Below are 21,736 nucleotides of genomic sequence, written 5' to 3'. Positions count from 1 at the left end.
TCAGGCCTCCTTGTAAGTATTTAGATGAGGCAAAGTCCTAAGAAGTCCCAAGTAGGATCAAAATGCTCTCTGTGCACTCCTGCACTCTGTCCTGTTGCTTTGGTATGGAGATGAGCCTTTAAAAAGGCTAAAAACCCTGTTGCTGGTGATTAGAAGCAGGAGCACCAAGTCCCTGTGTCTTCACATGGGAAAGCAGGCCACGCCCCTAGAGAGGGGCCACATTCTTTGCAGGACCCAGTTACATTTTTAGTGATTCCATTTTTTTTTTCCTATACATCTTTTGGGTCACTTTTTTGAACAGTTTTTGCTTGTTTATTATGACAAATCTGCATATTTTTGTTTAGTTAAGTTTATGTATAAAAAAGCATTTTTAATGGCAAAAATAAAAAAATAATTCATGCTTTGATTTTGTTTTTTACATTTTATCACCTTCTTGAAATATTGTTTTACAATTAACAGCATCATGTAGTAATCTTAGCCAACATCTTGTAGTAATGTCCCCATGCTGCAGTAATGTCCCCCATCCTGTAGTATTGTGCTCAATAGTACAGTAGTGTTGTACCCATCCTTGTAGTATTGTGCCCATCTTTGTGCACTGTAGCATTGTGCTCATCCTTGTAGTATTGTGCCCATCCTTGTGCCCTGTAGTATTGTGCTCATCCTTGTAGTATTGTGCCCATCCTTGCAATATTATGCCCAGTAGTATTGTACCTATCCTGTAGTATTGTGCTCATCCTTGTGCACTGTAGTATGGTGCTCATCTTTGTAGTATTGTGCCCATCCTTGTTCCCTGTAGTATTGTGCTCATCCTTGTAGTATTGTGCCCATCCTTGCAATATTGTGCCCAGTAGTATTGTACCTATCCTGTAGTATTGTACCCATCCTTGTGCCCTGTAGTATGGTGCTCATCCTTGTAGTATTGTGACGATGATTGTCCCTGCAGTATTGTGTCCATCCTTGTAGTATTGTGCCCATCCTTGTGCCCTGTAGTATTGTGCCCATTCTTGTAGTATTGTGCCCATCCTTGTGCCCTGTAGTATTGTGCTCATCCTTGTAATATTGTGCTCATCCTTGTAGTATTGCTTCCAGCATTATTGTGCCCTGTAGTATTGTGCTCATCCTTGTAGTATTGTGCCCAGTAGTATTGTGGTCATCCTTGTATTGTGCTCCTCCTTGTGGTAATGAGCCCAGTAGTATTGTGCCCATCCTTGTGTCCTGTAGTATTGTGCTCATCCTTCTGGTTTTTTGCCCATCCTTCTAGTATTATGCCCAGTGGTATTGTGCCTATCCTGTAGCATTGTGCTCATCCTTGTGCCCAGTAGTGTGCCTATCCTGTAGCATTGTGCTCATCCTTGTAGTATTATGTGTATCCTTGCAGTATTGTGCCCAGTAGTATTGTACTCATCCTTGCAGTATTGTGCCCAGTAGTATGGTGCTCATCCTTGTAGTATTGTGCCCATCTTTGCAGTATTGTGCCCAGTAGTATTGTGCTCATCCTTATGCCCAGTAGTATTGTGCCTATCCTGTAGCATTGTGCTCATCCTTGTGCCCAGTAGTATTGTGCCTATCCTGTAGCATTGTGCTTATCCTTGTGCCCAGTAGTATTTTGCTTATCCTGTAGCATTTTGCTCATCCTTGTGCCCAGTAGTATTGTGTCTATCGTGTAGCATTGTGCTCATCCTTGTGCCCAGTAGTATTGTGCCTATCCTGTAGCATTGTGCTTATCAATGTGCCCAGTAGTATTGTGCCTATCCTGTAGCATTGTGCTCATCCTTGTGCCCAGTAGCATCCTTTGGTATTGTGCTCAACCTTTAGTAATAGACACACACAAAAAAAATAATCTCACCTTTCCTCCATTCCCTCTTATTAGGCTCCATGCCCACGATCAGTATTTACTGCATTTTGGATGCAGCCTGTGTCAGCTGCGTCCAAAACGCTGCGATGTGCAGTACAAGCAAAGTTGACAGGATTTCTAGAAATCACATGCCACTGTGTGTGTATTGCTCGCAGCAAACACTGACCAGCGGTGCGGCTTTTAGAGGCCGCAGCACGTCCGTTCTTTGCTGCAAAGTCGCATGTGTCCTTCCTAGGGAGAACACAGCGAAGAGACCGCAGCGGCCCGAACCCTGAACTTGGGCATGGGCAGCTGTGGTCTTCTGCGGAGGAGACTTGCGGGTTGCTCCACAGGTCAGGACCTGCCACGTCCAGGATGCGAGTCCTGAGAGTGGGCACGCACCTTACTTTCTTGTTGCAGCCAGCAGACCCCGTGACGATTGCAGCTCTGCAGTGGGCCGGCACAGGCATGGCTTTACAACAGTTGAATCATTTGCGGTGCCGTGCAGAGGAGCTCTGTGCACTATAGCACTGGCTGCGTCGGACAATCAGATGAAAGGAGGTGACGTCATACAGCAACGTCACTTTCTTGCATCCGATTGGCGGGCAGGAGCCATAGATATAGCACACAATTAGCAATCACTAGATGACGAAATGCAGATTTGTGGCGCACAACGTTCCTTAAGCTGGTGTCACACTAAGCGACAGCGACAACGACGTCGCTGTTACGTCACCATTTTCGGTGACGTAACAGCGACCTTGTAAGTCGCTGTTATGATCGCTGCTTAGCTGTCAAACACAGCAGAAGCAGCGATCATAACGTCGCTGTGCTACATGTGCAGAGAGCAGGGAGCCGCGCTTAGCGCTGGCTCCTTGCTCTCCTACAGTACACATCGGGTTAATTAACCCGATGTGTGCTGCAGCTACATGTCACAGTGCAGAGAGCAGGGAGCCGCGCGCACTGCTTAGCGCTGGCTCCTTGCTCTCCTTGCTACAGTATGCATCGGGTTAATTACCCGATGCATACTGCAGCCACATGTCACAGTGCAGGAGCCGGCGCTGGCAGCAAGAGCGGAGGCTGGTAACCAGCGTAAACATCGGGTAACTAGGGAAAGGTCTTCCCTTGGTTACCCGATGTTTACGCTGGTTACAGCTTACCGCAGCTGCCAGTGCCGGCTCCTGCTCGCTTCATTTCGTCGCTCTCTCGCTGTCACACACAGCGATGTGTGTGTCACAGCGGGAGAGTGACGACCAAAAAATGAAGCTGGACATTCAGCAACGACCGGCGACCTCACAGCAGGGGCCAGGTCGTTGCTGGATGTCACACACAGCGACAGCGACGGGACGTCGCTGCAACGTCACAGAAAATGGTGACGTAGCAGTGACGTCGTTGTCGTCGTCGTTATGTGTGACACCAGCTTTACACAGCACATCTCCCCATTTCTATATCTACGATCTTGCTCTCTGTGTTAATTATCTCAACTATTTGTGATTAAACCCCCTAGCTAAGCTAAATGTGTAGCAGCAGCGGCTACATCTTTCCTAAGCTCTAGAAATCACAAAATGTTGCCAGCCCTGCATGTCTGCTTTTTACATGCAAAGACTTGTGATTTGGGCAGGCAATGATACAAATGTCTGCCACTCCTTTGACCTCTCCCCAAGTTGGATGTCCAAGTTGTGTCTTGTTTGTAGTGGCTGGAGTCTCAGAAGAACGAGCCTACTCCTGTCACTCAACTACCTATTCATTTAAAAGCTGTAAATTCTGGGCAGACCCTTTCTAGTGCTTGGCCTATGCTATACCGCTGGGCCAAAACACTATAGGTACTGTGGGGCAATTGATGCAACTGTCCTTCTGTCTGCACTCCATTTTTGGAAATGTGGAGACTCCAAGTTGGGTGTCCAAGCTGTGTTTTGTCTGTTGTTGCTGAAGTCTCAGAGCAACAGGCCTACTCTTGTCACTGGTCCAATAATTCTTATGATAATAGTCTAAGAAGTTAATGGTTGTGCCACAGCAGTGTGGCCTCGCTGTAAAACAATTTGAGCTGTTTTGGCAACTTTTGGGCCTCCCTAAGGGGATGATATATCGTGCGATCACATGAGCGATCGCACACGTCCCCATCGTTTGTTTGTCACGGGCAATTTTTTGCCAGTGGCGCACAAAGTCGTGTACCCCGGTCACACATACTTACCTTCCGAACGACCTCGCTGTGGGCGACGAACATCCTCTTCCTGAAGGGGGAGGGAAGTTCGATGTCACAGCGACGCCACCCAATAGAAGCGGAGGGGCAGAGATGAGCGGGACGTAACATACCACCCACCTACTTCCTTCCGCATTGCCGGCGGGACGCAGGTAAGCTGTGTTTGTCATTCCCGGGGTGTCACACGGAGCGATGTGTGCTGCCTCGGGAACGACGAACAACCGGTGCGCAGAAGGAGAAACGACTTTATGAAAGTTAACGACATGTCAACGAGCAACGATAAGGTAAGTACTTTTGCTCGTTCACAGTAGTTCGTAGCTGTCACACACTACGATATCTCTAACGATGCCGGATGTGCGTCATGGAACCCATGACCCCGATGACATATCGCCCGATATATCGTAGCGTGTGACGCCACCCTAAGGGTGTTCCCTAAACAGAGTCTTTGTTTTTGCCTCCAATGGAATTAAATGGGGTGCAGATATGTTTGTCTAACCGTTCGGCGAACACGGGTGTAGTAGGCAAACATGAACCGAATCGAACCATTGGAGGTTTGCTCATCTCTATTCTTAACCATTCTATTTTAGCTCTGGCAGTGTGCTTAGAGCTATTATTCTACTGGTAGATAAACCTATGCCCCAATCTTTAGCCTTTTACACCTTCTAACAGGTTTTCCCCCAAAATTGCTCTATATTTAGCTCTAGCCATGTTCCCGTTAACTGTGTCCAGGTTCCCTGATCCTGCTGAAAAAAAGAATCCACACAGCACCATGTTTGACAGTGTTTTATGTGTGATGTGCAATGCTATTTTTCAGCCATACATAACTTTTTACATTTCACCCAAAAAGTACTACTTTGGTTTCATCTATGCAATCTGGCACCATTCCAGCAAGAGAAGAATGGGTAGTACTTTTGTTTTTTACCTTATTAATTTCAATGTACCTTTCTGGCTCTAGTGATATATTATAGCTATGCTGATTTGCAGTTATGCACTACTTAACCATGAATGTCATATGATATGGTCACCGATATATAAGAAGGACATAGCTGAACTGGAGAGGGTGCAGAGAAGAGCGACCAAGATTATTAGAGGAATGGGTGGGCTGCAATACCAAGACAGGTTATTAAACTTGGGGTTATTTAGTTTGGAAAAACGAAGGCTTAGGGGGGATCTAATCACAATGTATAAATATATGAGGGGACGGTACAGAGACCTTTCCAAAGATCTTTTTACACCTAGGCCTGCGACTGGAACACGGGGGCATCCGCTACGTCTTGAGGAAAGAAGGTTTAATCATAATCACAGACGAGGATTCTTTACTGTACGAGCAGTGAGACTATGGAATTCTCTGCCGCATGATGTTGTAATGAGTGATTCACTACTAACATTTAAGCAGAGCCTGGATGCCTTTCTTGAAAAATTTAATATTACCAGTTATGTATATTAGATTTTATGACAGGGTATTGATCCAGGGAACTAGTCTGATTGCCGGATGTGGAGTCAGGAAGGAAATTGTTTCCCCATTGGAACTTGTTTGCCACATTGGGGTTTTTTTTGCCTTCCTCTGGATCAACATGTTAGGCTACGGGTTGAACTAGATGGACTTAGAGTCTCCCTTCAACCTTAAAAACTATGATACTATGATACTATGATATCTAACTATGCAATATAAATTGCATGTATATTTGGTCTTATATGACCTGAGTATCTAGGAAACACGTGCCAACTGTGTCTCCTATATGACTTTTTGCAAACTGTAAACGGGACTTATGGCTTACTTTCAAAACTAGCTTTCTTCTTGTCAGTCTTTCATAAAGGCCAGATTTTTTGGGTATATAACTAATAGTTTTCCTGTGGACAGATTCTCCCACCTGAGCTGTGGATCTTTGCTTCTCCTCTGAGTGACCATGGGCTTCTTGGCTGCTTCACTACTTATTGTTCTCCTTGCCTGGGATGTAAGTGTTGGTGGGCGGCCATGTCTTGGTAAGTTTGCATTTATGCTATACTCTATCTTTGGATAATGGACTTAATAGTGCTCCATAAGATCTTCAGAGCTTGGACTATTATTTTATAATCTAACCCTGTATTACTCTTCTCCACAACTTTAACCATGACTTGCTTGGTGGGTTTCTTGTTTTTTATGATGGTATTTGATCCCTAGTGTTCTCAAACATCTGAGACACAACACAGAACAGTGGTACTTATACTGAGAAGAAATTACACATAAGTGTACTCAATATACTAATTAGGTGATTTCAGGAGGCAATTTGTCACTCAGGATTTTAGTTAGGAGTATCAGTCTACAGGGGGCTGAATACAAATGCACCTTACAACTTTCAGATTTATCATTTTTAAACAATGCTTGAAAGACAATAAGAGGACATAGGGTTTTACCCAAATATAAATTGGCAAAAGTATCCGTATGATATAAGAAATTATTTATTGTCAATGCTTTTCAAAGCTAACAGGCTTCTTCTTCAGGACAAATAATACAAATAACTTCTTGTATCATCCGGATTTCTTTTATCTTCTCTACGGCAGTGCAGACAAAATACTCTTTCCCTTAGATTTATATTTTTTAAATATTTAGGAAAACCATGTTTCTTTTCTTTTACACTTCACAAATCCTTACCACTTTGTGCTGGTATATCACATGAAATTCCAATAAAATACATTTAAGTATATGGGTGTAATGGGAAAAAATGTGGAAATGTTTACGGGCTATGAAAACTTTTTTAAAGCACTGTAGAAGAAAACTTTACCCTCAACTTGGAAGGTTTCATCCTTTTTACCACCTAATAGTATTTCATTTCAAATGTAATATGAAATAAATATTCCATCAAACTAAGCAGTTGTGTGAGATAAAGAAAATGGAATATGCCATTTAAATTGGCATTTTAAATGTAATTACAGTTTATATAACTCTGTACTTTTTAATGTTGAGCAGTCCAGATGCTGCTATATGTTGCTTCTATTTGGCAAATAATAGGAAAACATATTGTTTCTAGTCAATAATCTCCCAATAACTCAGGATTTAATTGAGCATGTTATAGTTTTATTTTACGAAGTTCCTTAAAAATATAGGAAAAGCTGTTAAAAATGAAGGCATATGTAGGTATATTATGGACTCGTTCCCTTTTATTTGTGCTAGCTTACAGCTCCATACTAGTGTTAGTTTGTCTCATTCACAATATGGGAATGTGCATGTCCTCCTATAATTTTCTACTGTTGGTTGCTGCCATTTTGATAAAATTAATGTTTTCTCTGCTGTAGAGCTAGAAGTTAAACAGAGCTCATGAATATAGAAAAAAAACAAAAAAAAACAGCTCACCTGTAAGTAAGTCCAGCACATATAAAAAACTCGTTCTTTTTATTCCAACGTCATAAAAAAGCTTGTTCACATGCAGAGATACACTTGTAAAAACAGGTCAGGATAGTCCAGATTAACACATTTCGAGGAAAACCTCATAACTAAGAGATTATCCTCGAAACACGTTGATCTGGACTATCCTGACCTGTTTTTACAAGTGTATCTCTGCATGTGAACAAACGTTTTTTTGATGCTGGAATAAAAAACAATTTTTTTAGATGTGCTGAACTTATTACTTGTTTTCTACTTAGAGTTCATGAATATACCTGGCAGCACACCAAGTAGTCTTGTAATGATAATCACTTTTTAATCAGCAGTAGGTTATCAAAACTATACTAAGCAACCCAGTAAGGGACACATTGCTGGAATCAGGATTTCTGCCCCTACATTATGCCACTCTCAGGTTAGGTGTTAAAAACCTGGTGATAAATTCCCTTTAATGAGTACAGATGAGTCTGTCACAATGAGCAGTATGCCTAGTATTCACAGTTCTGGAAACCTCCAGACATTTCCATATACATTTATAAATATGTATGTATGTAACATGTACAAGTGCATCTCAATAAATTAGAATATCATCAAAAAGTTAATTTATTTCAATAATTCAATATACAAAGTTAAACATATATTATATAGAGTCATAACACAAAGAGTGATCTATTTCAAGTGTTTATTTCTGTTAATGATGATGATTATGGCTTACAGCCAATGAAAACCCAAAAGTCATTATCTCAGAGAATTAGAATATTATATAATATCAACTGAAAAAATGAGTTTAAACTCAGAAATGTTGGCACCTACTGACAGTATGTACAGTAAATGCACTCAATACTTGATCGAAGCTCCTTTTGCATGAATTACTGCATCAATGCGATGTGATATGGAGGCAATCAGACTGTGGCACTACTGAGGTGTTATGGAAGCCCAGGTTGCTTTGATAGCAGGCTTAAGCTCATCTGCATTTTTGGGTCTGGTGTCCCTCATCTTCCTCTTGGGAGTTTGCTGGCCAATCAAGCACAGTGATTATGTGGTTATTAAACTAGGTACTGGTACTATTTGCAGTGTGGTCAGGTGCCAAGTCTTGCTGGAAAATAACATTTCCATCTCCAAAAAGCTTGTCGGCAGAGGGAAGCATGAAGTGCTCTAAAATTTCCTGGTAGACGGCTGTATTGACTTCGGTCTTGATAAACCACAGGGAACCTACACCAGTAGATAACATGGCTCCCCAAACCATCACTGATTGTGATTGCGGCTTGGAATTTGTGCCTCTCCACTCTTCCTCCAAACTCTGGGACTTGATTTCCAAATTAAAGGCAAAATATGCTTTCATATGAAAACAACACCTTGGACCACTGAGCAACAGTCCAGTTCTTTTTCTCCTTGGCCCAGGTAAGACGCTTCTGGTGTTGTCTATTGGTCATGAGTGGCTTGACACAAGGAATGTGACAGTTGCAGCCCACGTCCTGGATACATCTTTGCGGAGTGGCTCTTAAAGCACTGACTCTAGCAGCAGTCCACTCCTTGTGAATCTCCCCAAAATTTTTGAATGGACTTTTCTTAACAATCCTATCAAGGCTCTGGTTATCCTGATTGCTTGTGCACCTTTTTCTACCACACTTTTAACTTCCACTGAACTTTCCATTAATTTTCTTGGATACAGCACTCTGTGAACAGCCAGCTTCTTTAGCAATGATCTTTTGTGGCTTACTGTTACGTCCCCACTGGAGTCCGCTCCAGCGACTTCTACTTTGATCACCAGGCAATGCCTTGTTGTGGATAGTGCTGGTGATGGGAGAGGAGTCAATACCAGCAGCGCTGGTGGGCGCAGGCTCTGCTCATCCACTGGGCTGGGTTTCCTTGGGATCTACAGTACAACTTGCTGACTGTAGGTGATGTGTGTTTTTCAGCTGAAGTTACCATCATTCAGCTACAACCAATGGGAAGACATCACACTCTTCCTACTTCCCCTTCTGTCTGCTGACCTCTGCCAGAGATAGTTCTGTGTTCCTTGTTCCTGTCCCACCCTGTTCTGTTTAGTGATTCTGGTGTTCTGACTTCTGCTTGTTTCCTGACTACCCTTATGCCAGCTGTTTATGTACCTTCCTGCCCGATCCGTATTTGACCTCTGCTTTGCTATCCCATTACATCCTTGCCTGCGTGATTCTGTCCCTGTTTTGCATTTCCTGGTTCGACCCTGCCTGACTACTACTCTCATTGGACTGCAGCCTTCCACAAGTAGTGATCACTGGGGCCCTGTGTAATTCCAAATCCCTGTATAGGGGTTAAAGGGTTTCAGGGTTCTAGGGGTCCTTCTTGGTGAGTGGCTTCCCTCTAGCCTTTCCATTACAGTCCGTCTGAGTCTGTGGATCCAGACAGGCATTACATTATCTCTGGCACAGCTACAAAAAAAAAGAAAAAAAAAAGGATTCTCTCCATACTGTGATAAAACAGGTGCTACCCTGTCTGGCCTCATTCAAGTACTTGCACAGCAAGTGCAAGATCTCAAGTCTGCTCAAGGTCAAGCTCCTGCAGCGTCTCCCTCATCATGTTCAGAGTCCCGTCGACTTCAAAGGAGCAAATCACATTGTGGAGCCAATCGTGGAGAGCCTGAATCTCAGAGGCAATCGCTTCCAAAGCAGCAACAGCACCTGAATGGGCCCCAGGATACTCACTCAGGTGCCGAGGTACTCCTTGCAGACCCTATAAAGTTAATGTTACCTGTCCAATTGTCTCACCAGGGAAAAGCTTTGCGGCTGCAGGCCTTTGTTGATTGTGGCTCTGCAGATAATTTCATAGACTCTATTGTAGCAAAAGAGCTGGGTTTACCTTTGCTAAAATTGAATGTTCCTATTAGAATCTCTGCCATTGATAGTACTCCTCTCACCCGGGGAGTGGTTAATTTTGTAACTCAGCAGGATTCCATGCTTGTTGGAGCTTTGCATGTAGAATATTTCATTTTTTGTTCTTGAGAACCTAACGTCAGCAGGGGTATTGGGCATGCCATTACTGCGCAAACAGAACCCAGTCATAAACTAGCACCAGGGTGAGATTGTACACTGGAGCCTTGAGTGTCAAGAGACATGTATGTCTTTATCTATTAAGCTGACTAGAGCTGAATCTGTCTTCATACCTCGTGCATTCAGGGACTTTGCTGATGTGTTTTCTGTTTCTGAATCTGAAAAATTACCTCCACACAGAGATTATGATTGCTCCATAGATTTGGTCCCCAATTGCCAACTCCTCAAGTGTAAAATTTATAATCTTTCTGGTCCAGAGCATCAGGCCATGAAAGATTATATAGCAGACTTTTGCAAAAAGGGTTTATCAGGTTGTCCAGGTCACCAGTCGGCGCTGGAATCTTTTTCATGGATAAAAAGATGTTGGCCTCAAGACCTTGTATTGACTACCGTGAACTTAACGCTATTACTATAAAGAATCAGTACCCTCTGCCACTCATCCCTGATCTCTTTAACCAGCTCACAGGAGCCCAGTGGATCTCAGGGGTGCATATAACCTAATCCGCATCAGAGAAGGAGATGAGTGGAAAACGGCATTTAACACTCCTGAGCTCCAGAGGGACACTATGAGTATCTTGTAATGCCTTTTGGGCTAAGTAATGCACTGGCTGTCTTTCAGAACTTTGTCAATAACATTTTCACAGATAACTGTGGTCACTATGTGGTATTCTATCTGGATGACATCATGATTTGTTCTGCAGATCCTACGTCACATGTCCAACATGTTCGCACTGTACTCCAAAGACTCAGGGAGATTTCCCTATTCGCTAAATGTGAGAAATGTGTTTTTTTTTATAATGAGGTTAATTTCCTGGGTTATATATTGTCTGCAGAAGACTTCCGCATGGATTCCTCTAAGCTACAGCTGATTAAGGAGTGGGTGCAACCCAAGTCCCTGAAAGCCTTGCAGCGTTTCCTTGGGTTTGCAATTATCATCGCAAATTTATTCGAGATTTTTAAAAAATCGCCAAACCTCTCACCGATTTTACTAAAAAGGGGACGGATATAGTTAACTGGAAGCCAGAGGCGATCCATACCGTCTAAATTAAAATAATGTTTTTCCTCAGACCCGATTCTGGTTCAGCCTGACCTTATGCGTCCGTTTATTGTAGAAGTCGATACATCAGAGGTTGGAGTGGGGCAGTGCTATCACAAGGTACTCCATCTCTCACTCAGCTTCATTCTTGTGTCTTCTTTTCCTGCAAAGTTTCTCCCACCAAGAGACACTATGATTTTGGTAATTGTGAGCTGTTGGCTACTAAATTGGCCTTCGAGGAATGGTGCCACTTCCCCGAGGGCGCCAAACAAGTTTATAGTAATCACAGACCATAAGAACCTCACTTATCGGGAATCTGCTAAGAGACTCAATCCTAGGCAAGCTAGGTGGGCATTGTTCTTCTCCAGATTTGATTTTTGTGGTAACATTCTGGCCCGGTACCAAGAACACAAGAGCTGATGTACTTTCCCGTAGATTCTGTCCCTCTCAATCAGAAAACATTGAAACAGTCCCTATTTTAGCTAAAGGCATTATTGTATCATCGGTATCCTTAGATTTGATAGAACAGATCTGTAATGCCCAAGACAAGGCCCCTGAAACCACTCCTGACCGTAAAATGTTTGTCACTCCCCCACTTCGCTTACAGCTACTTCAGGAGTCCCATAATCCTGTCATTGCAGGTCACCTTTATAGGCAATACCCTCCCATTTGTAATTAGGCATTTTTGGTGGCCAACCGTAGCAAAGGACTGTAAGGAATACGTACTGGTCTGTGAAACTTGTGCTCGAGCCAAGGCACCATGTACCCGTCCCACTGGATTTCTCCAGTCCCTACCTATTCCAGGAAGTCCTTGGACCCATCTCTCCATGGACTTCATCACTGACCTCCCACCCTCGGAAGTAGTGTATCTGGGTAGTAGTGGATAGATGCAGCAAACAGTGTCATTTTGTTCCATTGTCCAGATTGCCTAATTCTGAAACTTTAAGCAGGTTGTTCATTAGGCATATTGTGCGGTTACATAGGGTTCCAGAGAATATTGATTCTGACTGAGGAACACAGTTCGTCTTGAAAATCTGGAAGGCTTTTTGTAAAAAGATTAATATAGAGTTATCTTTTTCTTCTGTCTACCGCCCAGAGACCAATTGTCAGACTGAACTTTCTAATCAAATCTTAGAACAATATCTCCGGTGTTATGTGTCCGACCATCAGTCTGACTGGGTGGAATATCTACCACTAGCTGAGTTTGCCACCAATAATCAGTGTCAGGAGTCTATCCAGACCACACCTTTTTTCTGCAATTTTGGGTTGCATCCACATTTTGGGTCGTTTTCTTCCGCTATGGTGGATACTCCTAAGGCTGATAGCACTGTGGACAAACTGAAAGCTCTGTGGACAAACTGAAAGCTATCTGGTCTGAGGTGAAAAAGAACTTGAAGAGGGCACAGGGTTGTCAAGCCTCGGCTGCTAATAAGAGGTGTTCCAAGGGCCCAAGCCTTGGAGTTGGAGATAAGGTATGGTTGTCCACTCATCACATTAAACTCAAGATCTCTTCTGCTAAGCTGGGACCCAGATTTATTGGACCTTATGAGATAGTCCAAGGTCATTAATCCCACAGCTTTCCGCCGGAACCTCCCTTAGTCCTTTAGAATATCGAACGTGTTCCACAAATCCCTCCTTAAGATGTATTGTTTTCCCATTCACCCAGTCAGGCCCCCCTCCTCCTGTTTTGGTTAAGGGTAACTTGGAGTATGAAGTACAGAGGATCGTTGACTCCTGTATTGTTAGAGGGGCGGTGCATTATCTGGTGCATTGGAATGGTTATGGCCCTAAGCAGAGATCATGGATCCCAGCAAGTGAGGTACATACTAAAGGTCTTGTTAGGTGAATTCACCTCTAGTTCCCTGACAAGGCCTCTTGTGGAGGGGGGTACCGTTACACCCCCACCGGAGTTCGCTTCAGCGAATTCTACTTTGATCACCAGGCAACGCCGTGTTCCTGCCGTGGATAGAGCTGATGATGGGAGAGGAGTCGATGCCAGTGGCGCTGGTGGGCGCAGGCTCCACTCATCCACTGGGCTGGGTTTCCTTGGGATCTGCAGTACCACTGGCTGATTGTAGGTGGCTTGTGTCTTCTAGCTGAATTTACCATCATTCAGCTACAACCAATGGGAAGGCACCACAACCTTCTTATTTCCCCTCCTGTCTACTGACCACTGCCAGAGATAGTTCTGTATTCCTGGTTCCTGTCCCACCCTGTTCTGTTTAGTGATTCTGGTATTCTGACTTCTGCTTGTTTCCCGACTACCCTCCTGCCTGCTGTTTATGTACCTCGCTGCCTGATCCGGATTTGACCTCTGCTTTGTTTTATGATTACGTCCTTGCCTGCGTGATTCTGTCCCTGTTTTGCATTTCCTGGTTCGACCCTGGCTGACTACTACTCTCATCGGACTGCAGCCTTCCACAAGTAGTGATCACCAGGGCTGTGTGAAATTTCAAATCCCTGTATAGGGGTTAAAGAGTTTCAGGGTTCTAGGGGTCCTGCTTGGTGAGTGGCTTCCCTCTAGTCTGTCCATTACAGCCCGTCTGAGTCTGTGTATCCAGGCAGGCATTACACTTACCCTCCTTTTGGAGTTTGTCAATGACTGCCTTGTGGACATCTGACTAAAGCCTGCTTTACACATTGCAATTAGTTGTACAATTGCATTTGCGATGTGACACGCCCAGGTTGCATACGGGATCTTATGAGATTGCACGTAGGTCATTCATTTGCTGTCACACGAGCGTTAGTAGTCTATGTTAAATTGATCAATTTTGTGTGCGATCCTTTAGACATTTGTGTTCTGTGACGTATGCATTGGGCACCCTTTTTTTTTTTATTTATTGACTTGCCAAGTGTGTGTAATGTGTAGGGATGCGTTTTTACTATGTCATCTGCCATTCAGCTCTGCTACATGGCCGCTGACAGCAGACACAGACAGCCATGTAGCAGAGCTGAATGGCAGATGACAGCAGCCACAGAAAGAGCCGCACGATCAGAATGAACTCGGGTTAACTTCACCCGACTTCATTGTCATGCTGCAGCTCTGTCTGTGCCGTGTCCTGATTAGCGGTCACCTGTGAAGGACTCACTGGTGACCGCTAAACTCCTGAGTAACTGAATTGAGCAGCCCTCTCTCATATGCTTACTGATCCCCGATCACCGGCGCAGCGCTGCATGGCATTCACACTGCTCCGGCGGCTTTCACTATTTTGAAAAAGCCGGCCGCTCACTAAACAATTTCGTATTCCCTGCTTTCCCCGCCCACCGGCGCTTATGATTGGTTGCAGTGAGACACGCCCCCACGCTGAGTGACTGGTGTCTCACTGCACCCAATCACAGCAGCCGGTGGGCGTGTCTATACTGTGCAGTGAAATAAATAATTAAATAATTAAAAAACCCGGCGTGCGGTCCCCCCCAATTTTAAAACCAGCCAGATAAAGCCATACGGCTGAAGGCTGGTATTCTCAGGATGGGGAGCCCCACGTTATGGGGAGCCCCCCAGCCTAACAATATCAGCCAGCAGCCACCCAGAATTGCCGCAAACATTATATGCGACAGTTCTGGGACTGTACCCGGCTCTTCCCGATTTGCCCTGGTGCGTTGGCAAATCGGGGTAATAAGGAGTTAATGGCAGCCCATAGCTGCCAATAAATCCTAAATTAATCATGTCAGGCGTCTCCCCGAGATACCTTCCATGATTAATCTGTAAGTGACAGTAAATAAACACACACACCCGAAAAAAATCCTTTATTAGAAATAAAAAACACAAACATATACCCTGGTTCACCACTTTAATAAGCCCGAAAAAGCCCTCCATGTCCGGCGTAATCCAGGATCGTCCAGCGTCGCTTCCAGCTCTGCTGCATGGAGGTGACCGGAGCTGCAGAAGACACCGCCGCTCCTGTCAGCTCTACGGAGCTAATGAAGGGAATAGCGCGATCAGCTGAGCTGTCACTGAGGTTACCCTCTGTCACTGGATACAGCGGTGGCCGCGGGTAACCTCAGTGACAGCTCAGCTGATCACGCTACTCACCTCAGTTGCTGCATGGAGCTGACAGGAGCGGCGGTGTCTTCTGCAGCTCCGGTCACCTTCATGCAGCAGAGCTGGAAGTGACACTGGACCATTCTGGATTACGCCGGACATGGAGGGCTTTTTCGGGCTTATTAAAGTGGTGAACCAGGATATATGTTTGTGTTTTTTATTTCTAATAAAGGATTTTTTTCGGGTGTGTGTGTTTATTTACTGTCACTTACAGATTAATCATGGAAGGTATCTCGGGGAGACGCCTGACATGATTAATCTTGGATTTATTGGCAGCTATGGGCTGCCAATAACTCCTTATTAGCCTGATTTGCCAATGCACCAGGGCAAATCGGGAAGAGCCGGGTACAGTCCTAGAACTGTCGCATCTAATGTATGCGGTCCTAGAACTGTCGCATCTAATGTATGCGGCAATTCTGGGCGGCTGCTGGCTGATATTGTTAGGCTGGGGGGCTCCCCATAACGTGGGGCTCCCCATCCTGAGAATACCAGCCTTCAGCCGTATGGCTTTATCTGACTGGTTTTAAAATTGGGGGGACCGCACGCCGTTTTTTTTACTTATTTAATTATTTATTTCACTACACAGTATAGACACGCCCACCAGCTGCTGTGATTGGGTGCAGTGAGACACCTGTCACTCAGCGTGGGGGCGTGTCTCACTGCAACCAATCATAGGTGCTGGTGGGCGGGGAAAGCAGGGAATACGAGATTGTTTAATGAGCGGCCGGCTTTTTCAAAATAGTAAAAGCCGCCGGAGCAGTGTGAATGCCGTGCAGCGCCGCGCCAGGGATCGGGGTTCGGTGAGTATGAGAGAGGGGGTAAGAGGGATAGACTGACATGGATAGAGAGAGAGGGACAGAGATAGTGACCGACTGACAGAGATTAGTGAATGACAGACATTGTGAGGCGCTTCAGAACGCAGTTTTTCAGCTGCGCTCTGAAGCGGACCTTTTTTAAGCTGCGGTGCAGAGCGCACACCTGCGCACATAGCCTCAGACATCAAAATCGTATGAGGGATGTCACACGTTTCAATTGACTAGGTTCGTGCAACAAAACGTTCAATTCTAGACAAAGATACGATGTGTTTGCAATCAACGGTTTTGCGTTCAATCCTGATCGCACGTAGGTGTCACACGCAGATACCTCACAAACGATGCCGGATGTGCGTCACTTACAACTTGACCCCAATCACAGATTGTGAGATATATTGAAGCGTGTAAAGCGGGCTTAAGGGGCCATTTTAAAAGCTTCGGGGGCATTTGCAGGTGTTTTGTGGTAATATTCTAATTTTCTGAGATAATTACTTTTGGGTTTTCATTGGCTTTAAGCCATAATTAACAACATTAACAGAAATAAACACTTGAAATAGATCACTCTGTTGTAATGACTCTACATAATATACGTGTTTCTTTTTTGTATTGAATTGCTATTACTGAAGTAAATTAACTTTTTCTTGAAATTCAAATTTATTGAGATGCATTGTATATAAATTTCTGAAGGTATCAAGAAATGTGGATATATACAGTACAGACCAAAAGTTTGGACACACCTTCTCATTCAAAGAGTTTTCTTTATTTTCATGACGCTGAAAATTGTAGATTCACATTGAAGGCATCAAAACTATGAATTAACACATGTGGAATAAAATACTTAACAAAAAATTGGGAAACAACTGAAAATATGTCTTATATTCTAGATTCTTCAAAGTAGCCACCTTTTGCTTTGATTACTACTTTGCACACTCTTGGCATTCTCTTGATGAGCTGCAAGAGGTAGTCACCGGAAATGGTTTTCACTTCACAGGTATGACCTGTCAGATTTAATAAGTGGGATTTCTTGCCTTATAAATGGGGTTGGGACCATCAGTTGTGTTGTGCAGAAGTCTGGTGGATGCACAGCTGATAGTCCCACTGAATAGACTGTTAGAATTTGTATTATGGCATGAAAAAAGCAGCTAAGTAAAGAAAAACGAGTGACCATCATTACTTTAAGAAATGAAGGTCAGTCAGTACGAAAAAATTGGAAAAACTTTGAAAGTGTCCCCAAGTGCAGTGACAAAAACCATCAAACGCTACAAAGAAACTGGCTCACATGAAGACCGCCCCAGAAAAGGAAGACCAAGAATCACCTCTGCTGCAGAGGATGAGTTTATCCGAGTCACCAGCCTCAGAAATCGCAGGTTAACAGCAGTTCAGATTAGAGATCAGGTCAATGCCTCCCAGAGTTCTAGCAGCAGACACATCTTTAGAACAACTGTTAAGAGGAGACTTTGTGCAGCAGGCCTTCATGGTAAAATAGCTGTTAGGAAACCACTGCTAAGGACAGGCAACAAGCAGAAGAGACTTGTTTGAGTTAAAGAACACAAGGAATGGACATTAGACCAGTGGAAATCTGTGCTTTGGTCTGATGAGTCCAAATTTGAGATCTTTGGATCCAACCACCGTGTCTTTGTGTGACGCAGAAAAGGTGAACGGATGGACTCTACATGCCTAGTTCCCACCGTGAAGCATGGAGGAGGAGGTGTGATGGTGTGCTGCTTTGCTTGTGACACTGTTGGGGATTTATTCAAAATTGAAGGCATACTGAACCAGCATGGCTACCACAGCATCTTCCAGCGGCATGCTATTCCATCCGGTTTACGTTTAGTTGGACCATTTATTTTTAAACAGGACAATGACCCCAAACACACCTCCAGGCTGTGTAAGGGCTATTTGACTAAGAAGGAGAGTGATGGGGTGCTACGCCAGATGACCTGGCCTCCACAGTCACCAGACCTGAACCTAATCGAGATGGTTTGGGGTGAGCTGGACCACAGAGTGAAGGCAAAAGGGACAATAAGTGCTAAGCATCTCTAGGAACTCCTTCAAGACTGTTGGAAGACCATTTCTGGTGACTACCTCTTGAAGCTCATCAAGAAAATGCCAAGAGTGTGCAAAGCAGTAATCAAAGCAAAAGGTGGCTACTTTGAAGAACCTAGAATATAAGACATATTCAGTGTGTTTCACACATTTTTTTTAAGTATTTCATTCCACATGTGTTAATTCCTAGTTTTGATGCCTTCAATGTGAATCTACATTATATATATATATATATATATATCATATATATATATATATATATATATATATATATATATATCTCACATACAGTGTATCCAGTACATGCAGTACATACAATGCATAATCAGAAGAATGTCAATAGTGTATTTCTTTGTGTTTAAGGTTAGGCTTGGATCTAGCTGATGATTTAAAAGTTAGTAGGAAACAAAGTATGGACACTAACCGAGCAGATGAGGTTGGTTCCGTTATTTGCCGATGCATACGAACATTGTGAGCACAGTTTTCCTTGTTAGCAGACTTGGCTTCTACTGGAATATCAGGAGACGTATGGCTTATCTTCATAGATGATTCTAGAAATTGAGGAGGCTGCACCAGGTAGGTATCCCTGTAGTCATGCTCATTTGTGTCACTGTCTGCATAGTTCAAATGTTTATGTTCTGTACTCCTTTTCAAACCACATCCTTGCCAAGGAATCCAGCAAAGTTTCCATAAAACAAAAAGTGATACACCAAAGAGTGCAAGCCCACAGGCTGTTACCAAAAGAGACAGCAAGCTCACTGAAACATCTAAAATAAAAAAAACAGAAGATATGCCATGTTAAGTTAATGCTTATTGCTCTTCCATTATTCATTTCAGTGTTAGTTATGTTATATAAACCTAAAATGTTGAATATAATGTGTGCTTTTCAAGTGGTTTTCAAATTTTTAAAATAAAACACTATCTAAAAAGAAAACCATCATTCTCAATATAATTACTCAATTTATTCACCAATTTTAAAAGGCCTGAACCTCACGTTATTGTTGAAATAAAGTAAATGGATTTTCAATCTAAGGACATGAACTGAGAAAAAAACATTCCTTCCAGATCTTGTTAAACTGAATAAAAAATTGACCCTGGTATACCCAGGATACTTTTTTATGGTTGGATAATATTTATAATTTGCATGGAATCAGTAAATTCTTAGTATTGCACATAAAGTTGTCCTTCCTAAGTGATTACACTCTACAGATGTTTCTAATCAGGTTTGCACATAAAAACAACTACAAGGAGTCAGGACCTGTGGAAGCGCCGACGGGCGTGCAACGGCTGTTGTCCTTGTTTTACCATCGTCTGATTGCAGACTCATTTTACCCGATATGAAATAAAGTTTTTTTTTACACGGTGAGTGCCACTCTGTTTTCTTCAAATCTAGATGAAAAAAACATCAGTTTATATAGGAAGTCAATCAGCTGAAATATATATTTTTTTACATTGGTGGAAAGCTTAAAGGGTTTTCTTTTCTGCTTACAAGTGATCACCTAGTAAAGGGAATCTGTCAACAGGTTTTTGCTACCGCTTTTAAGAGCAGCATAATGTAAGACAGAGATCCTGATTAGAGATGAGTGAACCTGTTTGGTAAAAGTTAGCCAAAATCAGGTTCGGTACAAACCTTAGCCTGTTTGAGGTGAGTTCGGCAACACGAGCATTACACTTAAAAGTCGGTGTTCGGTTCGTCTTTCCCACGAACACCACGTTTCAAAAAATATATTTGGAATGACAGGTTCAGCTTTTGTATAGGATTGTGGTGCTGTCTGATAAATGGTGGGATGTGTAAAATCAGTGGAGAGGTGTGGGGACTAAAGCCTGCTTTACACACTTCAATAAATCTTTCAATCCGTCGTCGGGGTCAAGTTGTAAGTGACGCACATCCTGCATCGTTCGTGACGTATTTGCGTGTGACATCTACGTGCGATCAAGATTGAACGAAAATATGGTGATCGCATACACGTAGTTTATTCCTCATACATTGGATGTTTTGTTGTATGAACCTAGTCAATTGTAACCTGTGACATCCCTCATACGATTTTGATGTCTGAGGCTATGTGCACAGGTGTGCGCTCTGCACCGCAGCTTAAAAAATGTCCGCTTCAGAGCGCAGCTGAAAAGCTGCGTTCTGAAGCGCCTCACAATGTCTGTCATTCACTAATCTCTGTCAGTCGGTCACTATCTCTGTCCCTCTCTCTGTGTCCATGTCAGTCTATCCCTCTTACCCCCTCTCTCATACTCACCGATCCCCGATCCCCGGCCCGGCTCTGCACGGCGTTCACACTGCTCCGGCGGCTTTTACTGTTTTGAAAAAGCCGGCCGCCCATTAAACAATCTCGTATTCCCTGCTTTCCCTGCCCACCGGCGCCTATGATTGGTTACAGTGAGACACGCCCCCACGCTGAGTGACAGGTGTCACACTGCACCCAATCACAGCAGCCGGTGGGCGGGTCTATACTGTGTAGTGAAATAAATAATTAAATAATTAAAAAAAAGGCGTGCGGTCCCCCCCAATTTTAAAACCAGCCAGATAAAGCCATACGGCTGAAGGCTGGTATTCTCAGGATGGGGAGCTCCACGTTATGGGGAGCCCCCCAGCCTAACAATATCAGTCAGCAGCCGCCCAGAATTGCCGCATACATTATATGCGACAGTTCTGGGACTGTACCTGGCTCTTCCCGATTTGCCCTGGTGCGTTGGCAAATCGGGGTAATAAGGAGTTATTGGCAGCCCATAGCTGCCAATAAGTCCTAGATTAATCATGTCAGGCGTCTATGAGACACCCTCCATGATTAATCTGTAAATTACAGTAAATAAACACACACACACGAAAAAATCCTTTATTAGAAATAAAAAACACAAACACATTCCCTGGTTAACCACTTTAATCTGCCCCGAAAAGCCCTCCATGTCCGGCGGAATACAGGATGATGCAGCGTCGCTTCCAGCGCTGCTGCATGGAGGTGACCGGAGCTGCAGCAGACACAGCCGCTCCGGTCACCTCCACACAGCTAATGAAGACAGCCGTGCGATCACCTGAGCTGTCAGTGAGGTTACCCGCTGTCACTGGATCCAGCGGTGGATGCAGCGGTTGCCGCGGGTAACCACAGTGACAGCTCAGCTGATCGCGCTACTCACCGCTGCTCCTCTCACCTCCACGCAGCAACTGAGGTGATTAGCACGATGAGCTGAGCGGTCACTGTGGTTACCCGCGGCCACCGCTGCATCCACCGCTGGATCCAGTGACAGCGGGTAACCTCACTGACAGCTCAGCTGATCGCACGGCTGTCTTCATTAGCTGTGTGGAGGTGACCGGAGCGGCTGTGTCTGCTGCAGCTCCGGTCACCTCCATGCAGCAGCGCTGGAAGCGACGCTG

The 21,736-nt window shown here is 44.0% G+C and overlaps 1 protein-coding gene across 1 annotated transcript in view; it reads right to left on the bottom strand.

Annotated features, from left to right (window-relative positions):
• SYT9 (synaptotagmin 9) overlaps positions 1-21,736 on the bottom strand; it is a 1,761,445-nt gene that overhangs the window by 1,290,533 nt on the left and 449,176 nt on the right. The window contains exon 2 of the mRNA XM_075325638.1: positions 18,779-19,121. Within this exon, the coding sequence (XP_075181753.1) occupies positions 18,779-19,121 (343 nt within the window). The remainder of the gene's footprint in view (positions 1-18,778; positions 19,122-21,736) is intronic.

Source organism: Anomaloglossus baeobatrachus, chromosome 10 (assembly GCF_048569485.1).
Source record: "Anomaloglossus baeobatrachus isolate aAnoBae1 chromosome 10, aAnoBae1.hap1, whole genome shotgun sequence".
Lineage (NCBI taxonomy): Eukaryota > Metazoa > Chordata > Amphibia > Anura > Aromobatidae > Anomaloglossus > Anomaloglossus baeobatrachus.
This window is presented reverse-complemented; position numbering and strand designations above follow the sequence as displayed.